Source organism: Notamacropus eugenii, chromosome 5 (assembly GCF_028372415.1).
Source record: "Notamacropus eugenii isolate mMacEug1 chromosome 5, mMacEug1.pri_v2, whole genome shotgun sequence".
Taxonomy (NCBI): Eukaryota; Metazoa; Chordata; class Mammalia; order Diprotodontia; family Macropodidae; genus Notamacropus; species Notamacropus eugenii.
The window spans coordinates 340,327,630-340,351,539 of NC_092876.1; the positions used below are offsets into that span (position 1 = coordinate 340,327,630).

At 39.7% G+C, this 23,910-nt stretch overlaps 1 protein-coding gene across 8 annotated transcripts in view; it reads left to right on the plus strand.

Moving 5' to 3' along the window:
* Positions 1–23,910, plus strand: part of MYLK (myosin light chain kinase) — a 454,770-nt gene that overhangs the window by 418,654 nt on the left and 12,206 nt on the right. For all 8 annotated transcript variants that reach the window (XM_072613766.1, XM_072613765.1, XM_072613763.1 and 5 more), the window contains 2 exons: positions 10,366–10,518; positions 14,237–14,360. In XM_072613766.1, the coding sequence (XP_072469867.1) occupies positions 10,366–10,518; positions 14,237–14,360 (277 nt within the window). The remainder of the gene's footprint in view (positions 1–10,365; positions 10,519–14,236; positions 14,361–23,910) is intronic.

Below are 23,910 nucleotides of genomic sequence, written 5' to 3' on the forward strand. Positions count from 1 at the left end.
CTGTGTGACCTGCAGACCTTAATTTCCTCATTTTTAAAATGAAAAAGTTGGATGAGATAACCCTCCAAGGCTTCTTGTACCTCTAAAATCTTTAATTCATCCTTTCATGCAAAAATACAACTCTTTATTAAGATAACCAGACATAAACACCAATCAGTTACAAATCTAAATATTATTTTCTTTAATATGGGACACATAGTTAAAGCAAAATATAAAGAAGTGTCACCCCCTAGGTACAACTAAATGCCTTTTCCTATAATCATAACAGTTATTTATCACTGTTTAGTCCTATCTTTTGTCCAGTGAGTAGAGTATTTCCTCCCCTTCAACCCATCTCAACTTGGAACCCAAACCTTGCTGGTAAATGTTCTGATGTGGTTTGGGGTTCAGGGACCACCCCCCTGCCAAAGACCAGGGTACTGGACAGGGCCCTCTGGAATGAATTCATGGACTCAAGCATTCTTTAAGTCAAGGTGGTAAAGGTTTATTTTAACACCAATATGGTGGGCAAAGCTCCTTAAGGAACTTGCAACTTAACAGGAATGATGCTAACGCTTATATAAGAAAAGTAGTGGATTATGTGGCAGATGTGCTAATTAGTTGATAACTTACAACCTCAGTCATGAGCCATTAACTACCGGAAACCAGGCTAAGGGTTTTCTCAGGGGTGTATTTTTGGTCTGTTCTGTCTGTAGTAAGATAGCTTTGAGAATTGATGTCTATAGCTTGACCTCTGGATTGAATATGATCACCTTGGGAATCAATACATGATAATTCTGTGGTTATAAGATAGTCCTGTTTTTACAAGATAATTTCCTCAGAGGTCAGCTTGTTCTTGTGATGGGGAAAAATAGTTTGTTTTACTGGGGCCCACTCAGGAGTGATTATGGGGAAAGGTATTTTGTCTTACTGGAGTCCACTCATGAGTAATTGCTAGGCACAGTGTCCTTGGGCTGGGGAGAAAACTCTCAGGGATAATGTTTTGAAGCTAGAGAGAAATGGGATCTTGGAAATGGGGTCCAAGCACAAGCACCCAAGCACCCCATCTTTCCCAGCATTGGTTGTTTTGGTCAGCTTTGCATCATAAGTTAAAGATAGCTCTCTTCATCTGTCTGAAGCTTCCCATCAGTCTTTGATTAGACAAACAAAGCTAGAGAGACCTGACTGCATTCAGTGAAGGCTAAGTGGCACAATGGATAGACTGCTGCTGGTCCTGGAGTCCAGAAGCCTAGGGTTCAAATCCAGCCTCAAAGGCTGTGGGACCCTGGACAAGTCACCTAACCAGTTTCTTCACCTGCAAAATGGGGATAGTAATAGTACCTACATCTTGGGGTTGTTGCAAGGACAAAGTGAGATAATATTTGTAAAACTCTGTATAAATGCTAGCTATTATAATTCCAAACAGATCATAGAAAAGTTATCTTCCTAGCACTCCAAGTTGATTTTTTGAGTGCTGCATTCCTTGGATAGAATACTAAAGAGAGGGAGGGGGATAATACCTCATGGCCCATCTCAGCATTTGTTTCCATGAAACTCATTTTTTGGTCAGAAGGGAATTTCTCAACTACTTGACTAATTTTCTCCAAGGCCCTCCTCTCCCTCCTGATTTACATCCATCAAACAGCAGAATCAGATCAAGTATAAACTTGTTTCTGTCATACAGAGCTTCTTTCTTTTAAAAGAAAGTCATAAATCCAAGATGATTGGAACATAACTTTCAAAAACACATTAAAACAGGTTAAATGCCTTTTTAAAGCACTTTTAAACAAAGAGGGAAACTGGTCTCTCTGCTGACTCCAGGCCTGCCTGAGGCTATAGGAAAAAAATGTCCTGGAAGCTGCTCCCCTTTTTTAGGTTTGTTAACCCTCTCCTATCCTCATTATTAACATTTTTAAGTGCCTCAAGGTGGTTTCTTGGATCTAATAGATTGTGGAACAGCCAGAAACCCCTAAGAATAGGTTCCTTAGGTCTCTTCACAGAATCTCCCATCTTTCTCTCAGGAGATTAGTACACTGCTGGCTTCACTTTGCAATCATAAAATACGTAGTTGTTGGAACTGTGGATTGGTACAAACATATGGGAAAGCAGCTTATAATTATTCTAATAAAGTGAATAAAATGATATAGGCACATAACCCCAAAAGGTCATTGACAAAAAGAAAGGCCACCCATGCATCAAAATATTTGTTGCAGCTCTTTTTATGATAACAAAAAACCTCACAAAAACTGGAAACAAAGCACAAGCCCATGGATTGAGGGATTGCGAGACATTGTGATACATGAATGTCATGGAGTATTATTGTGGTATAGGATGCAATTAACATAATGACTACAGAGAAGCAATGAAAGATTTACTGACCCAAAGTGAAGTAGGCAGAGTCAGGGGGAAAATATTAATAACTTTGTTTTTAATCACCTCCATTTCCAAGTCATAGGGATTAAAGCAGGAGTGGGGAACTGTGGCTTTGAGGCCACATGTGGCCCTCTAGATCCTCAAGTGCGGTCCTTTGACTGAATCCAAACTTCACAGAATGCATCCCAGTTTGTTTGGATTCAGTCAAAGGGCCATACTTGAAGACCTAAAGGGCCACATGCCGCCTCAAGGCTGAAGGTTCCCCACCCCTGGATTAGAATATTAGACCTGAAGTCAGCAAGATCTGGTGGCTTCAGATGCTTACTAACTATGTGACCCTTGGCAAGTCACTTAATCCTTGTCTGTCTCAGTCTCCTCATCTGTAAAATGAGGGTTATAATTACGCCTGCCTCCCAGTGTAGTTGTAAGGATCAGATAAGATATTTGTAAAGTACTTAGCAGGGCAGCTGGGTGGAGTAGTGGATAGTGTTGGGTCTGGAGTCAGGAAAACTCATCTTCCTGAGTTCAAATCTAGGCTTAGACACTTACTAGTTGGGTGACCCCAGTGGGCAAGTCACTTAACCCCGTTTGCTTCAGTTTCCTCATTTGTAAAATGAGTTGGAGAAGGAAATGGCAAACCACCCTAGTTGTCTTTGCCAAGAAAGACCCAAATGGGATCTTAAAGAGTTGGACCTGACTGAATAACAAAGCACAGTAGCACTTAATAGATGCTCGTTCTCTCCCCTTCCCAAATATATACCTCTCTCTCTACAGAGGGAGCCATCCCAGGACAATGGTGGGAACAGAAGACCTGGATTAACAGCATAGCTGGTCCTTTCCCCAAGCCCCTCACCAAATTCCCAGTTTTTATAGTTAGCCATACATCGCATGGTCATAGGATCACAGCCCATCCAGTCTAGCCTCCTTGTTTTAGATATGAGTAAACAGGCCCAGAAAGACTGAGTGATTTATCTGAAGTCACACAGCAATAGGCTAGAACCAGTTGCCCAGCTGTCAGTCTAACATTTGTTTCTACTACATGCAACACTTTACCTCAGTTGTCTGCCCCAAAAGGAGAGCCACTCATCTTGGAGTTTGAAGACCTGACTTTTAGTCATGACTCTAATGCTTGCCAGTTATGTGACCCTAAATAAGCCACCTCACCATCATTCACCTCTGTTTCCTCACCGATAAAATGGACAAAATTATGCTGTTAGTAGCTATCTCAAAGGATCCTTGTGAAGAAAGTACTTGGTAATCCTTAAAACTGTAGCTAGGTGGCACAGATGAGACCTGAGTTCAAATCCTGCCTTAGACACTGGTTATGTGATCTTGAGCAAGTCACTTAATTTCACTCAGCCTCCGTTTCCTTGTCTGTAAAATGGGGGTAATAATAGTACCTAACTCATGAGTTTGTTGTGAGGATCAAATGAGATAACAAGCCTTAAAGTGCTTTTGTGAATGCTAGCTATTATTACTATTCATATTCTTGTTATATAGACTTAGTTTTTTAAAATTTTATTGGTCTTTTATTTTTATATCATTTTTCATTTCCTCGATGATGAGATATATTCCTTTTCCCGCTTGACACCCAAAGATTCATCCTTGATGACAAAAAGAAAAAAAATTTTAAAAAGAGGAAAAAAAACTCAGCCAAAGTTAGAACATCTTAAAAAGCCAGCACACCTCTGCAAAGATGAGACAGAAGTGGAAGGGGAGTCGTCACTGATCATTTTGTAAAGATAGAGAGGACACAGCAAAGGAGATGTTTCTGTGCTCTTTTCCGACCCAATCAACTGACTTCATTTTGTTTTGTGAGCAGGACGGACCCATAGATGAGATAGATCCTACCCTTGACTGAGTTTTGTCCAGTGGTGCCCAGGAGAAGTGCCTGGACGAGACCAGGGCATTTCAGTCAGATTCAGTTGTAAGGAAGGCGCCAATTCAAGTTCCATGCCATAGGGGTGAGAACCTGAAGGCCTAGCCAAAGACAAGGAAAGCTTTGTGGTTCTGGCAATTAAGATATCTCTTTGCTGGGATACAGTTCCTAATTAGGAAGAGAGATTTGCAGATTGGGACCTTTCAGCATTCCAAAACAAGAATGTTTGTTTTTCTAAGATCTGGTAGAGGGTTGTGTGGCTTTTTAAAAAATCGTTTCCTTTTTATATCAAACGGAAATTTTAAAAAACAAAGGCAAACAAGTGACTGAGGTTAAACCATAAAGGAGTAATTAAATTAAGGCTTTGATTTCCTTTTGCTTTGCACAAGCAAAATTCCTGCAGCTGCTCTGAAGGGCTTTCTGATGGGTCCAAATGTAGACACACATGTCTGAGTGCCACCATCATACCTTCCATCATCACCAATTCTGGCTAGAAGGTGACCCACCTGTCAAACCTTTGCAGGGTTCTGGAAATGACCATTAGAACCATTCTTGTTTCCCTTGTCTTACTGATGGGCACTGGGAGGCTTGAATATATATAAAGGCTGCTCTGGTCTCTTTGAGGCAAGTCTTTACAGGGCAGGGACTCTGCTCACCATAGAACATGGACCTGTGGACCTGAATTCCTGAGCACAGTGATTCAGAAGGATAAATGCCAGAAGCAGCTTGGAGTAGTGAATAAGAAGGCAGTCTTGTAGTCAGGAAGATGGGTTTAAATCCAGCCTCAATATATACTTTGGAACCCTGATCAGTTGATTTAATATCTCTGAGGTCTAGGCAACTGTTGAAGATTACCAACTACCAAGAGGCAGTTTTTTCATCTGGGGTTCTTCACACCAGTGAAATCAGAAGTCTAGCAGAACTTCCGAAAAATTAGAAGGGACATTGCATGGGAAGGATTCTTGCGTTCTCCTCTGACTCAGTCAATATTTCTTTATTTTTCTTTGTGAGTGGATCAGCCCTGAATGTTGCCCAACTGCCCACGGAGGAATAAAGTGTACCAGGGTGAGCCCAGCCAGAAGCCCCAAGATTAGATTCAAATATAAGGAAGTGATGTTTGTGTCAAAGGTCTTCATGCAACCCATTGCAACCCATTTCCCAGTCACAGAAATGTCTGCATATTCATGGTATGGTGGAAAGAGTAGTAGACTCAGCAGATTAAAGTTCAAGTCCAGCTTTCCCATTTACTGGGTGGCTGTGGGTAAACCAGATAACCACTTTCTGTACCTTAGCTGTGAAATGAGGATAATCATCCTTGTAGTACCTCATGGGGTTTTTAGAAAGGAAAATGTTTTGTAAATCAGGAAGTACTATGTAATCTGAACCATCATTATTATTTTTACATGCCAAAAGTCCAGGTGTGGCTGTCCCTGTACTAAATATGACCCTCCTCACCCAACTCAGGGTCTGTCTGCCTAGATCATGATAAAAACAGCCTAGTTTCCACTTAAAGGCAGTTTCCACATAAGGCAGACCTAGATGAAAGAACAGGTCCAAGGGATAGTATGTGAATTACAGGCAGGACTCCTAGTAGGAATGAGGAATGGAACTGTTTCCTGACTGATGAGTAAGTCCAAATTAACGCAGAGGTGATGTCACTTGCCCATGGCCATACAGCTAGTGAATGAGTGAGATTTGGTTTGTGTTGTGTTGTTTTTTCTTGTTGTTTTTGCAAGGCAGTCAGGATTAGGTGACTTGCCCATTGTCACTTGGATAGTATCAAGTGTGTCCGATTCTCCTTACTCCAGTGCTGGTACTTTTATCTACTGCAGCACCACCTAGCTCCTCATCATAGGTGGGATTTAGACCCAAACCTTCCTGACTTTAAGTCCTCTATCTACTATAGCTCATTGCCTTAAGACAGCATGGATAGAATTTATGCAAAAACTTTAGCCACTAATATGGAAATGTGTTTTGCATGACTTCACAAGTATAATCGATAACAAATTGCTAGCTTTCTCAAAGAAGTGGGAGGGGCAGGAAGGAAGGAGATCATTTGGAACTCAAAAAATTTTTTTAAATGAATGTTAAAATATTTTTTATGATTGTGAAATATTCAATAAATAAATATTTTTTTTAAAAAACCTCAGTCCCTTTAGATGTAGTATCCACACAAAGAGCTACTTTCTCTTCCAATAGCAGTGCTGTTATTTTTTTTAAATAAAATAACATCCAGAGACTTTGAAATCCAGAAGTTTCATGAAACATGACGATATGCGTAGGCAGAAACCAATTTCTACAGTTGCATGAGGCCTCTCTTAGCTGCCAACAGTCTGATAGTGACTGCCCTTTGTCACAGAGCAGCTGCAATTTAAAAATAGTCAACAAGGGCTGGTTCCTTTGTTTTTGTACTGGCATCAGAGTTCATTATCCCAACCAGCCTGAATGAGAGGCCTTGCATGAGTCTATCAGCTGGTTCTAGTCGCCCCCTGGTGGTGCTTTCCCACTTTGGCTCTGAGTTGGAAAATGTGAGTCGGGTTTGACTCTGCTGTTCTGGAATTCTATAGGAAAACAGACACACACAGTGAATTCTCCAGGCTAACATCCTGTACCTCTCCTACCAGGCTCAAACTTAGACAAGATCTCTAAACGTTAAAAAAATCTCCATAAGATTCCCTTTAAAAACAAGCTCCCCTGACGTATATAAATTAGGATTCAATTCTCAAAAAGTTGTATTTTCCCTTTTCAGGGATATTTTCTGTGGCTAAAAGCTAGGCACAACTGTAGGGAAATATTTACCCCAAAGAGTAAGGTTAATGATGGAAACTAATCCAAGAAGGATTTGAGTTATGAACTATGGAGATAAATACATAATGAGAGATTTACCTGTATGTAGGTGAGTTTGGCTTTTCCTGGTTTCTCAGTGGAGTGAAGAGGTGGGAGAGAGAACAGATGCAGACCTGAAAATTAAATTAAATTAAATTTAAAAAGAAATAAGTATAGTTAGGGATATTTGAATTCATACCAAACAAGTCAACTTTCTTACAATCTGTCCCCCTAATGCTCCAACAGGATATAGAGCTGATCGTATGGCTCTGAACTTGCACACCAACTTTTATATTCCTTTAAGAAGTTAGAATCACTTCTTAATAATGAATGAAAGCAGTTGTACAAATTATCCAGAAGTCATTCGTATTTGGCTTTGGAAGGCATTGTGTGATTATTTTTCAGATCCCTTTCCTAATTACATTTGGCTCAGGTGGTAAGTCTGCATTCCCTAAGCACATGGATGGATGGTGCAAGAGGTGTCCCAAAAGTGTTGCAGATGTGTGGCAGGGGCAAATTAATCTGGAATTAGACGGTGAGATATGAAAAAGCTACATGTGGATAGCTAGTCTTATAAGCTGATATTCTCAGGGTATTTTCATGGATTAATCTGATTTCATACCATATTTGGAAGACAAGATTATCTTCCTTCTTTTATATGATCTGGATAATAGCAAATTGACTGTAATTCAATTCAGCTCGATTCAAAAAAGAATTTATTAAGTGACTGTTCTGTGCCAATCACTGTGCCAGACAAAATGAAACAATTTGCTCCCTGCTCATGTAAATAAATTCAAAATATACATACGATAATTTCTGGAAAGAGATTATATATGGAACATGGAAGGCAATCTGTTAACAATAAAACCAAGTATGTACAGGACAGTGACTCCCTCGCTTCACATTGTTTTCCACAATGGTTGATTCAGTCCATCTCGCAGGCTCCCATTGTCCTGTTCTGTTATCATCTTTGCCAATCTGGTGGGCATGATGTGGAACCTTGGAGTGGTTTGAATTTGAAGTTCTATTATTACCATTTCTTCATATGCTTGTTGATATTTCACCTTTCCTCATTTGTTCCTATACTTTGACCACAAATCTCTTGGGGAATAGCTCTTGTTCTTATATATTTGTATCAGTTCCCCATAGATCCTAGATATTAGACAGACCATTGTTAAAGAAATATTATAGGAAGATTTTTTTTCCTAATTAGCTGTATCCTTGCTTATTCAAAAGCATTTCAGTTTTATGTAATTCTTTGTACATTGAAATGTTCACATTTGTTGATTGTTAAGTTCATAATAAAATAGAAAAGGACCAATAAAAAAGGAGTCCAAAAGGCAAAACAGAATAGTAGAACAGAATAGGATAGAGTATGATAGAATAAATTTAATTCCTAGTATTTTTTGCTTCACAGAAATGCTTTTAAGGATAAGGTATATACAGTGAATTATAAGACTTCTAGGGGCAAAACATTTCACAGAAATGGAGGCAGGATCATACTAAGCCATTTTGAGATCTTTTCCCATTCAGGGTCTCTGAGGTTCCAGCTTGAAGTTCCCTTGGCTCTTTGCTACCTTTCCAGCATTGCTTCACTTTACTACTCTCCACGTACTCTTTGTAACAAAGAAAATCAGTTGAGCAGAGCCAACCATCAAAGTGAGCAGGGTTCCATGCCTGGGAAGTTTTCCAGTCACTGATGCAAGTCATCCATTTTTTCCTCTGATTAGGGTTGTGTGTGTGATGTTTTTATGCCTTCAAAGCTATATCCCTTTATTCTCCTTTTCCTTGATAAGTAACTATGGTAATGGAAGTCCAGCTGGTGCCGATTACCCTTTGCTAGTCTCCTTCAGGTATTACTTGTGCCTGGCAAGCTCTGGGACAGCTTTGGAGGACACCATCTCCATCTCATTTTCATGAGGTCTTCTTCTGTGAACATTAGCTGTGCTGACATATCATATTTATTGTTCTGGGGTGGAGGAGAGTTGGAATCATCAGTTAACAGTTATTGGGTTCTTACCAAGGGTGTGCTGGTAAATGTTTGGTAATCAGCACTCGGAAAGAAGAAGGGGGGGTGGGGATGTATGTATGACATGTTTTTTAGTTTAATATGCATTGTTAACATTTTTTCCATTACTTACTTAAGCTGAGACAAACAACAAAACAATAAATCAAACCCTCATTTATAGCAGTTGCTCATTTCTGAAGTGTAAAATACATTGAAAATTTAACAGTTAGCTCCCACAAGCCAGTTCGAGCTAGCTCTAGCACATTCTCTCGTTCCTACTGGATTATAGAACATACAGGGAAAGAAAACTGCCCCCCTCCTACATCAGCCTGCTTCTTTTGCACTCTGAAACTTTCTGCAACATGACGTTGCAGCCATAGGAGGATCATCTGTGCATGACTCCCGGTTCCCTTCACCCTTTCCTCATCTTCCATCATATTGTTCTAGCAAGTACCTTTCAGCTAGACTGTGACATGTGCCCATGCCAATCATGCTGGTCATGAGGTGGTCACAATGTCTATCCCTTTATCTCACTCCCATACTACTCCTTTCCTTCTTCCCTACCTCCTCCTTTCCCAAGGGCATGTCAGTTGCATTCTGTGAATCTTCACAAAATATGAGATCTCCTTCCTGAGGATCTCTTGGGCTATAAAATGCTTGCCCCTCATTGGGTAGGGCTTAGACCATATTACTCTTTTCTGTCCTTTTCCTTACCTTTGCTCCCAATGTAGATTATTTTCTGTTAAAATAGATGAAGATTTGTGATGAGGGCTTAGGGAGAGATTAGGGTTATGGGAAAAACAGGACCAGAGCCATGATGGAAGCAAAATTCTCTTTGTTTTAACCTCCTTTTTTTTAACACAATAAACTTAATGAAACGTTTCATTTCTATCAATCAATCAAATATTTATCAAGAGCCTACTATGGCTTAGGTGCTATACTACATGCTGGGGATACAAGTACAAAGACTGAAACAATCCTTATTCATGATCAACATCTTCCTTTTCAGCAATGGGGGGAAAATGTTTAGTGGGAAAGTGAAACACAGCTTGGTAATGTCTGAAATCTCACGACCTTATTTCTGTGGCTGAGGCTGCTGTTCAATAGAACTTTGGGGTAAATCTTTTATGTTTCAATCACAATTCACTCTGGTCTCCTGTTTTTGTGGTTTTTTTGGGGGGGGTTGTTTTGTTTTTTTAGCTTCTCTGGGGCAGCCCGCTGTCCTGGCTGTTAAGGGTTTCACCCCTACTAGCTACCTGCTCCCTACTTACTTGAGCTTTCTCCATCTCCCTCTCCCCAGGGTCAGTGGACTTTCCCCCTTCATGGGTGACAACGACAACGAAACCTTAGCAAATGTTACCTCGGCCACCTGGGACTTCGATGATGAAGCATTTGATGAAATTTCTGACGATGCCAAGGACTTTATCAGCAACTTACTGAAAAAAGACATGAAGTAATACCATTGAGATTTAAAGGCTTTTTGCTTTCTTTCACTTGGGGGAGGGGGACAATTTGGGATAGAAATGGGGGACTGCTTGACTATTCCTTTACCCTCCCTTTCCATTCCTCTGTGGCCTCATGCTATTGTAAAGTGTTATGGAAATGGAGAAGGATGAGCTGTCACTGTGAATGAGCAGAACCCTGATTATGTGTCTATAAGTGGAGGTAAAGGAAGACACTTACCCTTAATCAGTGAGCTTCATCTTCGTATATGGTACACAAATATACAGGGAATATTGAATAGTACAGTCTAGACATACGATGAAGCAGAGAATTGAAACAATTAGGGGTTCTTCACCTTATTTGAGTGCTGGACCCCTTGGGCAGTCTGCCTATTGGCCTCTTCTTGCAATAATGCTGTTGAAGGCATAAAATAAGATATGTAGGATTACAAAGGCAACCAATTAAATTGAAATATAGCTATCAAAATATATTTTTAGAAAAACACAAGTTGATGGATCCCAGGTTATGAACCCCTGAAATAGCTATGTAATGAGCAGGTCTGTGTTAAAGTGAAACAAGCCTTGGACTTGGAATCAGTCAGAAGATGTAAGTTGGAGTTTCTGTTCTGCTATTAACTTGTTGTGTCGGCAGTCTTTGAGACTCTCGGAACCTCAATTTCCTCATTTGTAAAATGAAACCATTGCTACTTATTCCATTTACCTGACAGGGTTGTTGTGACAAACGTGCTTTGTGAACTACAAATTAGATAGTAAGGTAACATGATGAAGAGAATATTGGACTTGGAGTCAGGAAGACAGGAGTTCAAATCTAGCTGTAGACACTGTGACCCTGGACAAGTCAGTTGGTTTAAGTCAGCTGAAATGGAGATAGAAGGATATGATAAAAAAAAAAAATTAACCTCTGTCTCATTTTCATCTGTAAAATGGGAATAATAATAGCACCTCTCTCCCAGAGTTCTTGTGAGCATCAAATGAGATTATATTTGTAAAGTGCTTTGCAAACTTTAAAGAGCTCTATAGGAGCAGCTAGGAGTCAGGAGTTAGGACTCGGAGTCAGGACAATCTGAGTTCAAATTTGGCCTCAGACGCTTACTAGTTATGCAACCCTGGGCAAGTCACTTAATCTCAATAGAAGGAGGGAAAGAAGGAAGGAAGGAAGGAAAGAAAAGAGAGAGAAAGAAGGAAAGAGCTCTATAAATGCTAGCTAATAAAACACAGGATAGGATATTATATAAATGTGAGCTATTATTACATCTGCAGTTAAGAGTTATGGAATTGGAGGTATAATTATAAGCTTCTTGTGACTAGAATTTATTTCATTATTTGGATTGGTATCTCCAGAGCTAAATAAAGTGTCTGGCACACAGTAGGAGCTTACAAAATTCTTGTTGATTGATTGAGAGTGGAATTATTCCTCCATTCAATTAAAAAAATAGTACATACAAGGCACTGGGATACCACTCTTTGATATCCACTCTTAAGGAACTTAAAATCTAAGATGTACATGACTAATATGGTAATATGTTTTGCATGATTGAACATATAAAACCTATATCAAATTGCTTACCATTTCAGGAAGCGGGGAAAGGGGGGGAGGAAGTGAGATCATTTGGAACTCAAAAAAAAGTTTTTAAATGAATGTTAAAAATTGTCATTACTTGTAACTGAGGAAAAAATTAAATATTATTTTTTGAAAAAGAAAGCAAATCTAATGTTAGAAAAGGGCACATAACACAAATACCTATGGTACAAGCAAAGTATTATGAAAGATTTAAAGTAGGAGCAAAAACTTTGAACTTCAGGAAATATCAAAGAAGTATTCATGGATGGTCAGTACAGTTGTAGGTATAATATTTTCTCATAGTTTAAATTCATGTGTGGTACAAAAAGCAACAGTACTAGCTAAAATAGTTTGATCAGCTCTCTAATTAACTATTAATAGTTTGGTTAACTAGAGAATCTTATTCTCAGTCTTTCGAATAACAGAAGTTTAATGAATCTCACATGCATAGTCCCATATTGCTCTTTGATTTAAAATTCTTTCAGCAACACATATCACTCTTACTTTTCTTAAGGAAACAGAGACAGAAATGGAGAGATTTTCATAGCTGCCCATTCTTTCCTATGGCAGCCTCAGACAGCTTGGCCTAGAAAAATTCCCTGAATGCTCCATTCAGGTAGTCCCACATGTGATCATAACACTGCAGAATTATTCAGAATTTAAGACATCAACATTTCTGTTCAAACTAAGAATTTCAGATTCTGGGTCTTTCTTTAGTAATAATAATAATAATAATAATAGTAAATAATAGTAATAGTAATAATAATAATAATAATAGTAATAATAGTAAAAATAGCTAGCATTTCTATGGTGCCTTAAGGATGGCAGAATATGTCTCATTTAATCATCTCAACAACCCTGGGAGGTAGGTGCTATTATTACCACTATTTTACAGATGAGGAAGCTGAGAGAAACACTGGTTAAGTGACTTGCCCAGAGTCACACAGCTAGTTCAGTGTCTATGATTGGACTTGAACTCAAGTCTTCCTTAACCCCAGGCTCAGTCCTCTAACCTGATCCACCTAGCTTTTGTTCACTGTATTCTTTTTTTGTTTAGTTTTTTAAAAATTATTTTATTTGTTTTCAGTTTTCTACAATCACTTCCATGTATCTTAGATATTTTCCACCTCCTTCCCGTTCCCGCTCTACTCCCTCCCCGAGATGGCGTGCAATCTTATATAAGTTCTACACATACATTCTTATTAAATACATTTTCAGCTTAGTCATGTTGCATAGAAGAATTAAAATGAATGGGAGAAACCATAAAATAAAACAAAACATAACACAAGAGAAAATGATCTGCTTCATTCTGCAATCCAATTCCATAGTTCTTTCTCTGGATGTGGAAGGCATTTTTCCTCAAGAGTCCATTGGGAATTTTTTAGGTCCTTTCATTGCTGTGAAGGGCTAAGTCTACCAGAAAAATTCCTCACACACTGTGGTTGTTGCTGTGCACAAGTTTCTCCTGGTTCTGCTCCTTTCACTCAGCATCAGTTCATATAAGTCTTTCTACGCTTCTCTGAAGTATTCCTGTTCATCATTTCTTATAGCACAATAGTATTCCATTACATTCATATACCACAATTTGTTCGGTTTTTGCCTACCACAAAGAGTGCTGCTATAAATATTTTTGTACATGTGGGACCCTTTCCCATTTTTATGATCTCTTTGGGATACGGTCCTAGAAGTGGTATTGTTGGGTCAAAGGGCATGCACATTTTTGTAGCCTTTTGGGCATAGTTCCATATTGCTCTCCAGAATGGCTGGATCAGCTCACAACTCCACCAACAATGAATTAGTGTTCCAAGTGTTCACTGCATTCTTGTCACCAGATAGATTATCTCTTACCAATCTGAAATAAGCTGGAAGCTGAAATAGGGTTAAGTCAGCTGAAATGAAGATAAAAGGATGTATGAGCAAAGAAATCTTGTTTCTGTGTCTTCGAAGTTCAGCTTGGGTCAGCAGGAAGAACTTGGTACGGAGAGTTAGAAAACCTGGGTTCTAGGTACAACTATCTGGTTGACTTGCTTGGTGATTTTGCTCACATCAGTCTGTTTCTTTTCCAGTCACCTAAGGAGGCTACACTAGACCATTTCCAATGTCCCTTCTAGCTCTAACATCCTGATTCTCTGATCTCTCTGTAATAGGAATCGTCTGGACTGCACCCAGTGCCTTCAACATCCATGGCTAATGAAAGACACCAAAAATATGGAGGCCAAAAAACTATCCAAAGATCGGATGAAAAAGTACATGGCAAGAAGAAAATGGCAGGTAATGTAGAAAGCATTGTGAACATGCTTGCAGCCATAGATCACTATGACACGTGATAGTCATGCTCCCCAGCTGTCCTGGTGATTCCTATATTTCCAGGGTCACCGTGACGTAAATTGTTCTATAAGATCAGAAACTTTGTAGACCACTTTCAGGGCTAAGTCTTCTCATGTATAAAATGAAGGGTTTAGATTAAATGACCTCCTTTCGGCCCTGTGATGTGAATGAGGCCAGACCAAAGGACTCAATCATCCTATGGGTCAACTAATATTACTCTGTTCCATGGTAGCAATATTCCAGCCTATCTTGTTCAGTTGTTTCTGACTCTTCATGAGTCATGAAAAAACCCCATTTGGGGTTTTCCTAGCAAAGACCCTGGAGTAGTTTGCCATTTTCTTCCCCAGCTCATTTTACAGATGAGGAAACTGAGACAAACAGGGTGAAGTGACTTGCCCAGGGTCACACAGTGCCTAAGGCCTGGAGAAAAGACTGCAAAGGCCTCATTGGAGCTTCTACCCATTCTAGAGAAAGTATGACAAGTACATAACCCACGGACAGGGGCTTAGGAGCAGTGGTGTCCTGGCAAATGTTTAACAACAGGCTCTCTGGAAACCATGTATAATACATTTTTAAATTTAATCTGCATTATTAACATTTTCTGCATTACATGTTCAAGTCTAGACAATCAAGAAAACAATCAATCAAAAGCCATTTTCTGAGGTGTAAGTGCTCACACTGCAAATTTAATAATCAACCCTGGAGCGCCAGTATGAGCTGACTCCCAGCACACTGCCACTGAAGAGAATTGGCTACAGGTACCAATGTCAGCACAGAAGAATGAGGGCTCCACTGTATAGAATGGTGTTTTGTGGGTTTGTTAATCAGCAAAAACATATTGATTTGTTTGGTTTTGCTAAAAAAAAACTCATTTTGTTCACTGTTACCTTAGATTCTATCAGCATGACTGATTAGAGCAAGACATTAACGTGACACTTTCACACAAGTTCCCACTAAAGAAAATTCAGTAGACTAGAGATCTCAAACGAAGAAGGAAGATAATGTGTAATCAATCACTGAACATTGGGGCTGGAAAGATTTTGTTGTTGAGTCCTTTCAGTCATGTCCAACTCTTCATGACCCCATATGTGGTTTTCTTGACAAACATACTGAAGCAGTCTGCCATTTCCTTCTCTAACTCACTTTACAGATGAGGAAACTGAGGCAAATAGGGTTAAGTGACTTGCCCAGGGTCACACAGCTAAGACATATCTGAGTCCAGATTTGAACTCAGGAGGATGAGTCTTTCTGACTCCAGGCCCAGCCCTCTTATCCACTGCACCAATATCATTTTTTTTATTGAATTATTTCATTTGTTTTCAGTGTTCGACAATCTCTTCCATGTATCTTAGATTTTTTTCCACTCCTTCCCCCTCATTCCCCCCTCCCTCCCCACTCCCTCCCGGAGTTGGTGTACAATCTTATATAGGTTCTGCACGTACATTCCTATTAAATGCATGTTGCATAGAAGAATTAAAATGAATGGGAGAAGCCATAAAACAAAACAAAACATAATATAAAAGAAAATGGTCTGTTTCTATCTGCGATCCAATTCCATAGTTCTTTCTCTGCATGATATCATTATTTTAACAGATGAGAAGGCTGCAGAGTAGAAAAACAGGTGATCTGACCTATATGTTCAAATTCAGATAGTTAATGAGTGGCAGAATGAGAGCTAGAATCTCTAATCTCTTCATTCCATATCCACTATTTGTTCTTTTATATTAACTCACGATTTCTACTTTTAGGAAACTTCCAGTGTAATGTAGGGAGAGCCTGGAGAGGGAGGAAAGATTCCTGTTCCTTTTAGGAGCCCCTAGCATAATGGAGGGCACATGGTTAATGTAAGGAAGCTAAGTTTATAGTCCTGTGGGATGGACATGACACAGAGAATAATAAACATCATGGCTCCATACAGCTCTCCATAACTATATTTGGGAGTGTTGAGGGGGATAGATGCTGGAATGAACAGAGATTCCCATTAGTTATGTGGAAGAAGAACATGGATTAATGGAGAGAATAGGAAAGTGCCATCCAGGTGGGGGAAATGAGGACTCAGATGCCAAAATAATTTCCTATTCAGCAGGTTTGCTTGACTGGAGCAAGGTACTTGAACTGGGGAATGATGAGAAATTTAAAAATTATGTAGGGGAGAGAGAAAAAGAGATGAGATGAGAGGCTTAGCTGTGATTTTCTGTCAGTTATTTTCCATGAGCATGAACATGCTATGGGCAGCTAGGTGGCACAGTGGATAGAGCACCGGGCCTGGAGTCAGGAAGACTCACCTTCCTGAGTTCAAATTCAGTCTCAGACACTTACTAACTGTGTGACCCTGGTTAAGTTATTTAACCCTCTTTCCCTCACTTTCCTCATCCGTAAAGTGAGTTGGAGAAGGAAGTGGTAAACCATCCCAAATGGGGTCATGAAGAGTAAAACAGGATTGAAAAATGACTCAAGAACAACAATTTACAATGAAGGGAGATTATGACAGCACCAAAGACATCACTTTTTGTTTGAGAAATTAAATGACTTCAAATGGGCTATGGCCCAAATGAACATAACTGCTTGGAAAAGCATTTAACGAAGAGGGAAGAAGATAGGTAAGGCACTCTGTTTTCTTTTGGCTTTGTTTTCCATTTTTCAAGGAATCTCACATGTGCATTCAGTGAGAGGAGTTTCTAAACAATTCCCTAGCCAAGTTGTAAAAGACCAAGATTCTAGTCAATTGGGTGCAGTGGAATGAGAATCCATGATGGAGTCAAGGTGACATGGTCATTTGTTGTTCTTCAGTCATTTTCAGTTGTGTCCAATTCTTTGTGACCCCATTTGGGGTTTTCTTGGCAAAACTACTAGAATGGTTTGCCATTTCCCTCTCCAGCCCATTTTACAAATGAGAAACTGGGGCAAACAAGTTTATGCCCAGGATCACTCAGCTAGTAAGTGTCTGAGGCCAGATTTGAACTCGCAAAGATGAAACTCCAGGCCCAGAGCTCTAGGTTATACCTGAGCTTTAAGGATACCACTTTGGCCTCTGAGTGGAGGATGGATTGGGGTTGGAAAGGAATGAGGCAGGGAGAGAAGGCTATTGCAATAGTCCAGGTGTGAAGTAATGATGACCTGTACCACAGTGGTACCTGTGGAAGTGGGGAAAAGGGGACATATGTAAGAGATACTGTGAAGGTGGAGAGAACAAAGCTTGGCAACAGATTGAATATGTGAGTGAGGAGTCAAGGATAACACTGAAGTAGGAAAAGAACCAGCAGTGAGCAATTGCACAATGAACCAGAGAGGAAAGAATTCAGGAGAGAATAATTAATAGTGCCAAAGGCTAAAAGAAAGTCAAAAACAATGACAATTGAGAAAAGGTCATGAGATTTGGCAATCTTTCTGCCAATAAAATTGTCAGCTGCTGGATTGCACATGAGTGAGAGATTTAGTTTCCTGGTATCAGAACCATCTAGAGCTGGACCAAGGCCAAGACTATACTTAATATTGAAGGGGTAGTTAAAGAAGAAATAAGAATCTAGATTGATCAGACAGGTGCAAATCAAAACATCTCTGAAGTACCACATCACACCTATCAGATTGGCTAACATGACAAAACAGGAAGACGATAAATGTTGGAGAAGATGTGGGAGAGTTGGAACACTAATTCATTGTTGGTGGAGCTGTAAATTGATCCAACCATTCTGGAAATCAATTTGTAACTATGCCCAAAGGGCTACAAAAATGTGTATACCCTTTGACTCAGCAATATCGCTTCTGGAACTCTATCCCAAAGAGATCATAGAAATGGGAAAGGGTCCCACATGTACAAAAATGTTTATAGCAATTCTCTTTGTGGTGGCCAAAAACTGGAAATCAAGGGAATGCCCATCAATTGGGGAAGGGCTGAACAAGTTGTGGTATATGAATGTAATGGAATACTATTGTGCTATGAGAAACAATGAACAGGAAGACTTCAGGGAGGCCTGGAAAGATTTATATGAACTGATGCTGAGTGAAAGGAGCAGAACCAGGAGAACTTTGTACACAGCAACAACCACAGTGTGTGAGGAGGTTTTCTGGTAGACTTAGTACTTCATTGAAATGCATGGACTTAAAAAATTTCCAATGGACTCTTGAGGCAAAACACCTTCCACATCCAGAGAAAGAATCGTAGTTGGAACGCAGACAGAAACAGACCATTCTCTTTTGTATGATGTTATGTTTTGTTTTGTTTTGTTTTATGGTTTCCCCCATTCATTTTAATTCTTCTATGCCACATACATTTAATAGAAATGTACGTGTAGAACCTATATATGATTATATGCCGTCTCAGGGAGAGAGTGGGGAGGGAGGGGGGAATAAGAGGGAGGGAGTGGAAAAAAATCTAAGATATATGGAAGTGATTGTTGAACACTGAAAACAAATAAAATAATTCAATTTAAAAAAAGAAAGAAGAATCTAGAGCAAGGACTACATAGAGTTTCTGTAGAAAACCAAGGAGTACCATTTACATTCATATGAATGCCAAATAGATATAGATATATGAATGCATAATTTTCATTCATTTAATTCTTTTCAATGCTCTATAGTACTGTACTTTCCCTTTCTGGATTCAGATTTTCTAGCACTAAAAAAGAACTAGGCTGCATTTCAATAGTTTGGTTGAAAGTCCATCATTTGAAACTTTACCGTACAGGGTGTCCCAAAAGTCTTAGTACCATTTTAAGCTCTCAGAGCTTAAAACTGACTGTATATGACTTAGCCATGATCACCCAGCTAGTATTTAAGGATAACTTTTCTTCTGCAGACATAAAGTATAATCTTCCCTTACACAGTACTGAGAATTTCAACATTTCAGCTCAACTGCTGTAAGACATTTTGAAAGACCTTGTACTTTTCCACAGAAACAGTGTGGAAAGAAAGAACAGTGTGGACCGAAAGTTGGGAGACCTGAGTTCTAATGCCAACTCCGCCACTGACCAGCTGGGTGATCATAAACAAGTCACTTAGCATTTATTGGCCCCAGTTTCCATGTTAAATAAGGGAGCTGGATCAGACATTAAAATCCCTTCCAGGTATTAGTTTAGCTCCAAATGCCAATGTTGTAGCCCACAAAAATCCTGTTTTACCCATAATGGAGCTGAAGTATAGTAATTTTGCTAACTGTATGATTTCAGTTATTTTTGTTGTTGTTCAGTCATTTCAGTCATGCCCAACTCTTCATGACCCCATTTTTGGAGTTTTCTTGGCAAAGATACTGGAGTGGTTTGACATTTTCTTTTCTGGCTCATTATACAGATGAGGAAACTGAGGCAAACAGGATTTAGTGACTGGCCCAAGGTCATACAGCTAGTAAGTGTCTGAACTTGAAACTCAGGTTAAACTCCTCCTGACTCCAGGGCCAGCACTCTATCCATTCTTCCATCTAGCTGCCCCATGATTTCAGTTATACCTAACCAGCATTGATAACCCATTATTCTATGGGGAGAATACATTCTCAGCATATAGTGCATATACCACCCTCTGCTCTGTGAGACACATTCAAAGGATCCAACACAGAGACAGAAATCACAGAGAGGAGACATATTTCAGGCCATCAGTAATGGGGTATTTCTCTGCATCGAATAAAGAAAGATAACACTTTATATCTGTAGAAGAGAGGTATCCTTAAATAGAAATAAAGCATCTCACTTGTCCTGGTTTGTTGGACTCAAAAAAAAAAAAGACTCACGAGGATCACAAATTCAAGATGAGTCAAGGAGGAGATAGTGTTATTTTACTCTGCTCCACCAGACCACAACTAAAATTTTATATTCAGTTTGGGGGCATTTGTTTTTAAAACAAATACTTGTTTTAGTTTAAAATTATTTAAATTTAATTTAAATATTTAAAACATCTTTTTTACAAAAGAATAGTGTCTAGAAGGGGAAAGGAAAACGTACAGGGAGAAATGTAGGTAATGTAAAAACAGAAGTTCAATAAAAATATATGCTTTTTAAAAGAAATATTTTTAGTTAGAAATAGTATGAGAATCCTGGGAGCAGATTCTCCCAGCACTCTAAAACTCATCTTGACTTTTGAGGCTTTATAGAGCTTAATGGTTTCTGAGGCCTCTCTATTACAGTCTATGATTTTTTGAGGTTTTCTCATCTTACCAAGAAAAAGGAAGATAATATAGAAGTGATTGGACAAAGCAAAGAATGGGAATTAGAGTCTGACTGGAAACCTAATTTCCAATTCCCTAGAAATTACCAAGCATTATTGAACAAAGATTATAGAAAAGGCACAGTATGGTATTTTCTCCTCTTTGATAACAGAACACTTAGATCCCCTATAGCCTGAACTGGTCTTAGGTGCCATAGGAATGTTATCCCCTTCTAAAAGGAAACTGTAGGCATGAAGATGTTAGACTTAAGCAGCTATTGAGGTATATGAGGGAAATGCTTTTTGACCTCTTGCTCTTTAGGATTCTGTCTGTCAGGCTGTGGTGCCTTATCATCAATGGTGAGAGAGTTTTTACAGATACATTCCAGAGTCAGGTAGTCAGTTCTTGTCTGGGAGGCAAAGGTCCAACCTACAATATCGGTTAAAAGCAATAAAGAGCTTTTGCCAAAAGCCTCCCGAAAAGGTTTGGGATCAAGTAGGGATTTTTGTTTGTTTCAAAAAATGTAAAAAGTTCTTGGTCAGTAAAAATGAAATTAATGTTTAATTTCAAGAAACAAGAAAGAAATAAGTTGGGGAAAGGGGAATAAAGATTAGGGGGAAAAAATTTAATGAGCTTCTAGTTTCAGTCAGAGGAATGACCTTCTTCTCATTTTGCAAAACCAGATAGACAACAACTGAGTTCTAATGTAAGCCACGTGAAAAATTATTCTGATTGTCAAGCCCTTATTACATTTCTCCCTGTTGGAGGAGTAAAAGATGATCATCCAAGTAATGAATATCTTCATTTACTGCAGATTTTCCCTCCAAGTACAGGACCTTTGATTATTAATGCATAATAATGTTTTTATTTGAAACAATATCCCTTTTTTCCACTCTTGCATTTTTGTCATACTCTTAGTGAGTGCTTGCATACCATATGTTTCATTAAAAATTTAAATGAAGAAACAAAAACAGAGACTTAAAGAACTGCTCTGTCTAATTTTCTAAATAAGGAGATAAACTCTAGGAGGTTAGTCACTTCCTACACTGTCAGAATTAGGTCAAAGCTGAAAGCTCCAGGCTCATACTTCCCTATTTCCCATTTATATGTTGTTTATAAATTGTGAATTTCCTGTAATAAACGACAGAAGCCAGGCTAGGGTTCCCTGTGAAAGTGATGCGTGTATGTGGGGAATGATTCTAAGGTAGTAAAGAGTTCTCAATTTGAGACCGTTTGCCAAGGGTGCTCTCTCTTCCCCTCCTCGTCACCTGTCACCCAGATGCCTTCTGCCACAATCTCCTCCTTCACACCTGTCTCAGGTAATGGCCCTTCTCCTTCCCAGGGCATGTCCCTCCACATACACCCCCATTTCATCTCGACTTCTTCAGCATACTGTCTCCTCTATCATCCGCCTTTTCCCACCATCTTCAGCCATTTCCTGTCTGTTAGCTACTTCCCTACTGCCAACAAACATGCCCTGCCTCCCCATCTTCAAAAAACCCCCACTTGATCCTCCATCTCTGCTAAATATCCTCTCATTTTTCTCCTCCTTTTGTACTCAAACTCTTTGAGAAGGCAGTCTGCCATCAATGCCTCCACTTCCTTTCCTCTCACTCTCATCTTAACTCTCAACATTCTGGGTTCAACTCATCCCGATTCAATTGAAATTGCTTTCTCATCATCTTTTCACATCAAATCTAATGGCATTTTCTTAATCCTCCTCTTTCTTGACCTCTCTTCAGTCACTGACACTGTTGCTATACTCTTTCTCCCTGGGTTTTCATGACCCCACTCTCTCCTGGTCCTTCTCCTATATATCTGACTTTTTCTTCTCAGCCTCCAGGTCTTCATCCAGGTTATTTCTACTAAGCAAGGGTATATATCACAGGACTCTGTCCTGGCTCTTTTTCTGTTCTTCCTCTGTGCTATTTCTCTTGGTGATCCCGTCAATGTCAATGGATTCAGTCATCACCTCTGTTCTGATAATTCTCAAATCTACATATCCAGCTCTAATCCCTCTTCTGACCTCCAGTCACTTATCTTCAGTTGCCTATTGGACACCTCAAACTGCATGTCCCACTCAGCATGTACAAAATTGAACTCATTATCTTTTCCCTGCTCCAATCTAATTTTGCTGTTCCCTCTAGTCACCCAGACTTGCAACCTGGTATCACCCTTGACTCCTCACTCTCATTTCCTATATAGTTTATTGTGAAGGCCTGTCAATTTTACCTTTAAATCATCTTCTGACATCCCCACCACCCTGGTGCAGGCCCTCATCACCTCAAGCCTGGACCACTGGACCAGCCTCCTCGTTGATCCACCTGCCACAAGGCCCTCCCCATTCCTGTCTATCTTTCCACTCCATTGTTAACAGGATTTTACCAAAATGCAGATCTGACCATGTCACCTCCCCCCCCCACTCAACAAACTCCCATGACTCCTTATCATCTCCAAGATCAACTCTGAAACCCTCTGTTTGTCATCCAAAGCCCTTCACAACCTGTTCTCCCTCCTCCCACCATGTTGACCTTCTTACAACTTATACTCCCACTCTCACGTACTCTGCAGTGCAGTGACGTTGGTCTCCTCCTTTGCTCAAGGCACTCCATCTTCTGACTGGGCATTTTGACTGGCTGTCCTCTGTGCCTGGAACTTCTCTTCCTCCTCATCTCTACCTCCTGGCTTCTCTGGCTTCCTTCAAGTCTCAGCTCAATCCTCCTTTGACAAGCCTTTCCTGATCCCTCTTAATTCTTGTGCTTTCCCTCTGCTAATTATCTCCAGTTTATCTTGTCTATAGGTTCTTTGTACACAGTTATTTGCAAGCTGTCTTTCCTATTAGACTGTGATCTCCCAGAGGGCAGAGAGTGTCTTTTACTATTCCTTATATGCCACACATCCCTATGTGCCTGGCACATAGTAGATGTTTAATAAATGTTTATAGACTGAAGACTGCTCTATCTTTACCTGCTTCAGAGGCTGGGGAGGACTGGAAAGTGCTCAAGAATAAGGAGTCCTGAAAACACATCTCAGGATATGGTCTGGCCAGAGCAGAATACAAGACGCTTTGTTTAGTCATTTCAGTTGTGTCCAATTCTTCATGACCTCATTTGGGGTTTTCTTGGCAGAAATACTGGAATGGTTTGCCGTTTCCTTCTCCAGCTCATTTTACAGATGAGGAAACAGGGTTAAATGACTCGGGCAGGATCATGCAGCTAGAAAGTGTCTGAGGCCAGATTTGAACTCAGGAAGAGGAGTCTTCCTGACTTCAGGCCCTGAACTAGGGGCCATTAGACTACTTAGCTGCTCTCACTCACTCAACCCATGGTGATTCATTCCAGTAAGTATTTCTCCAGAGAA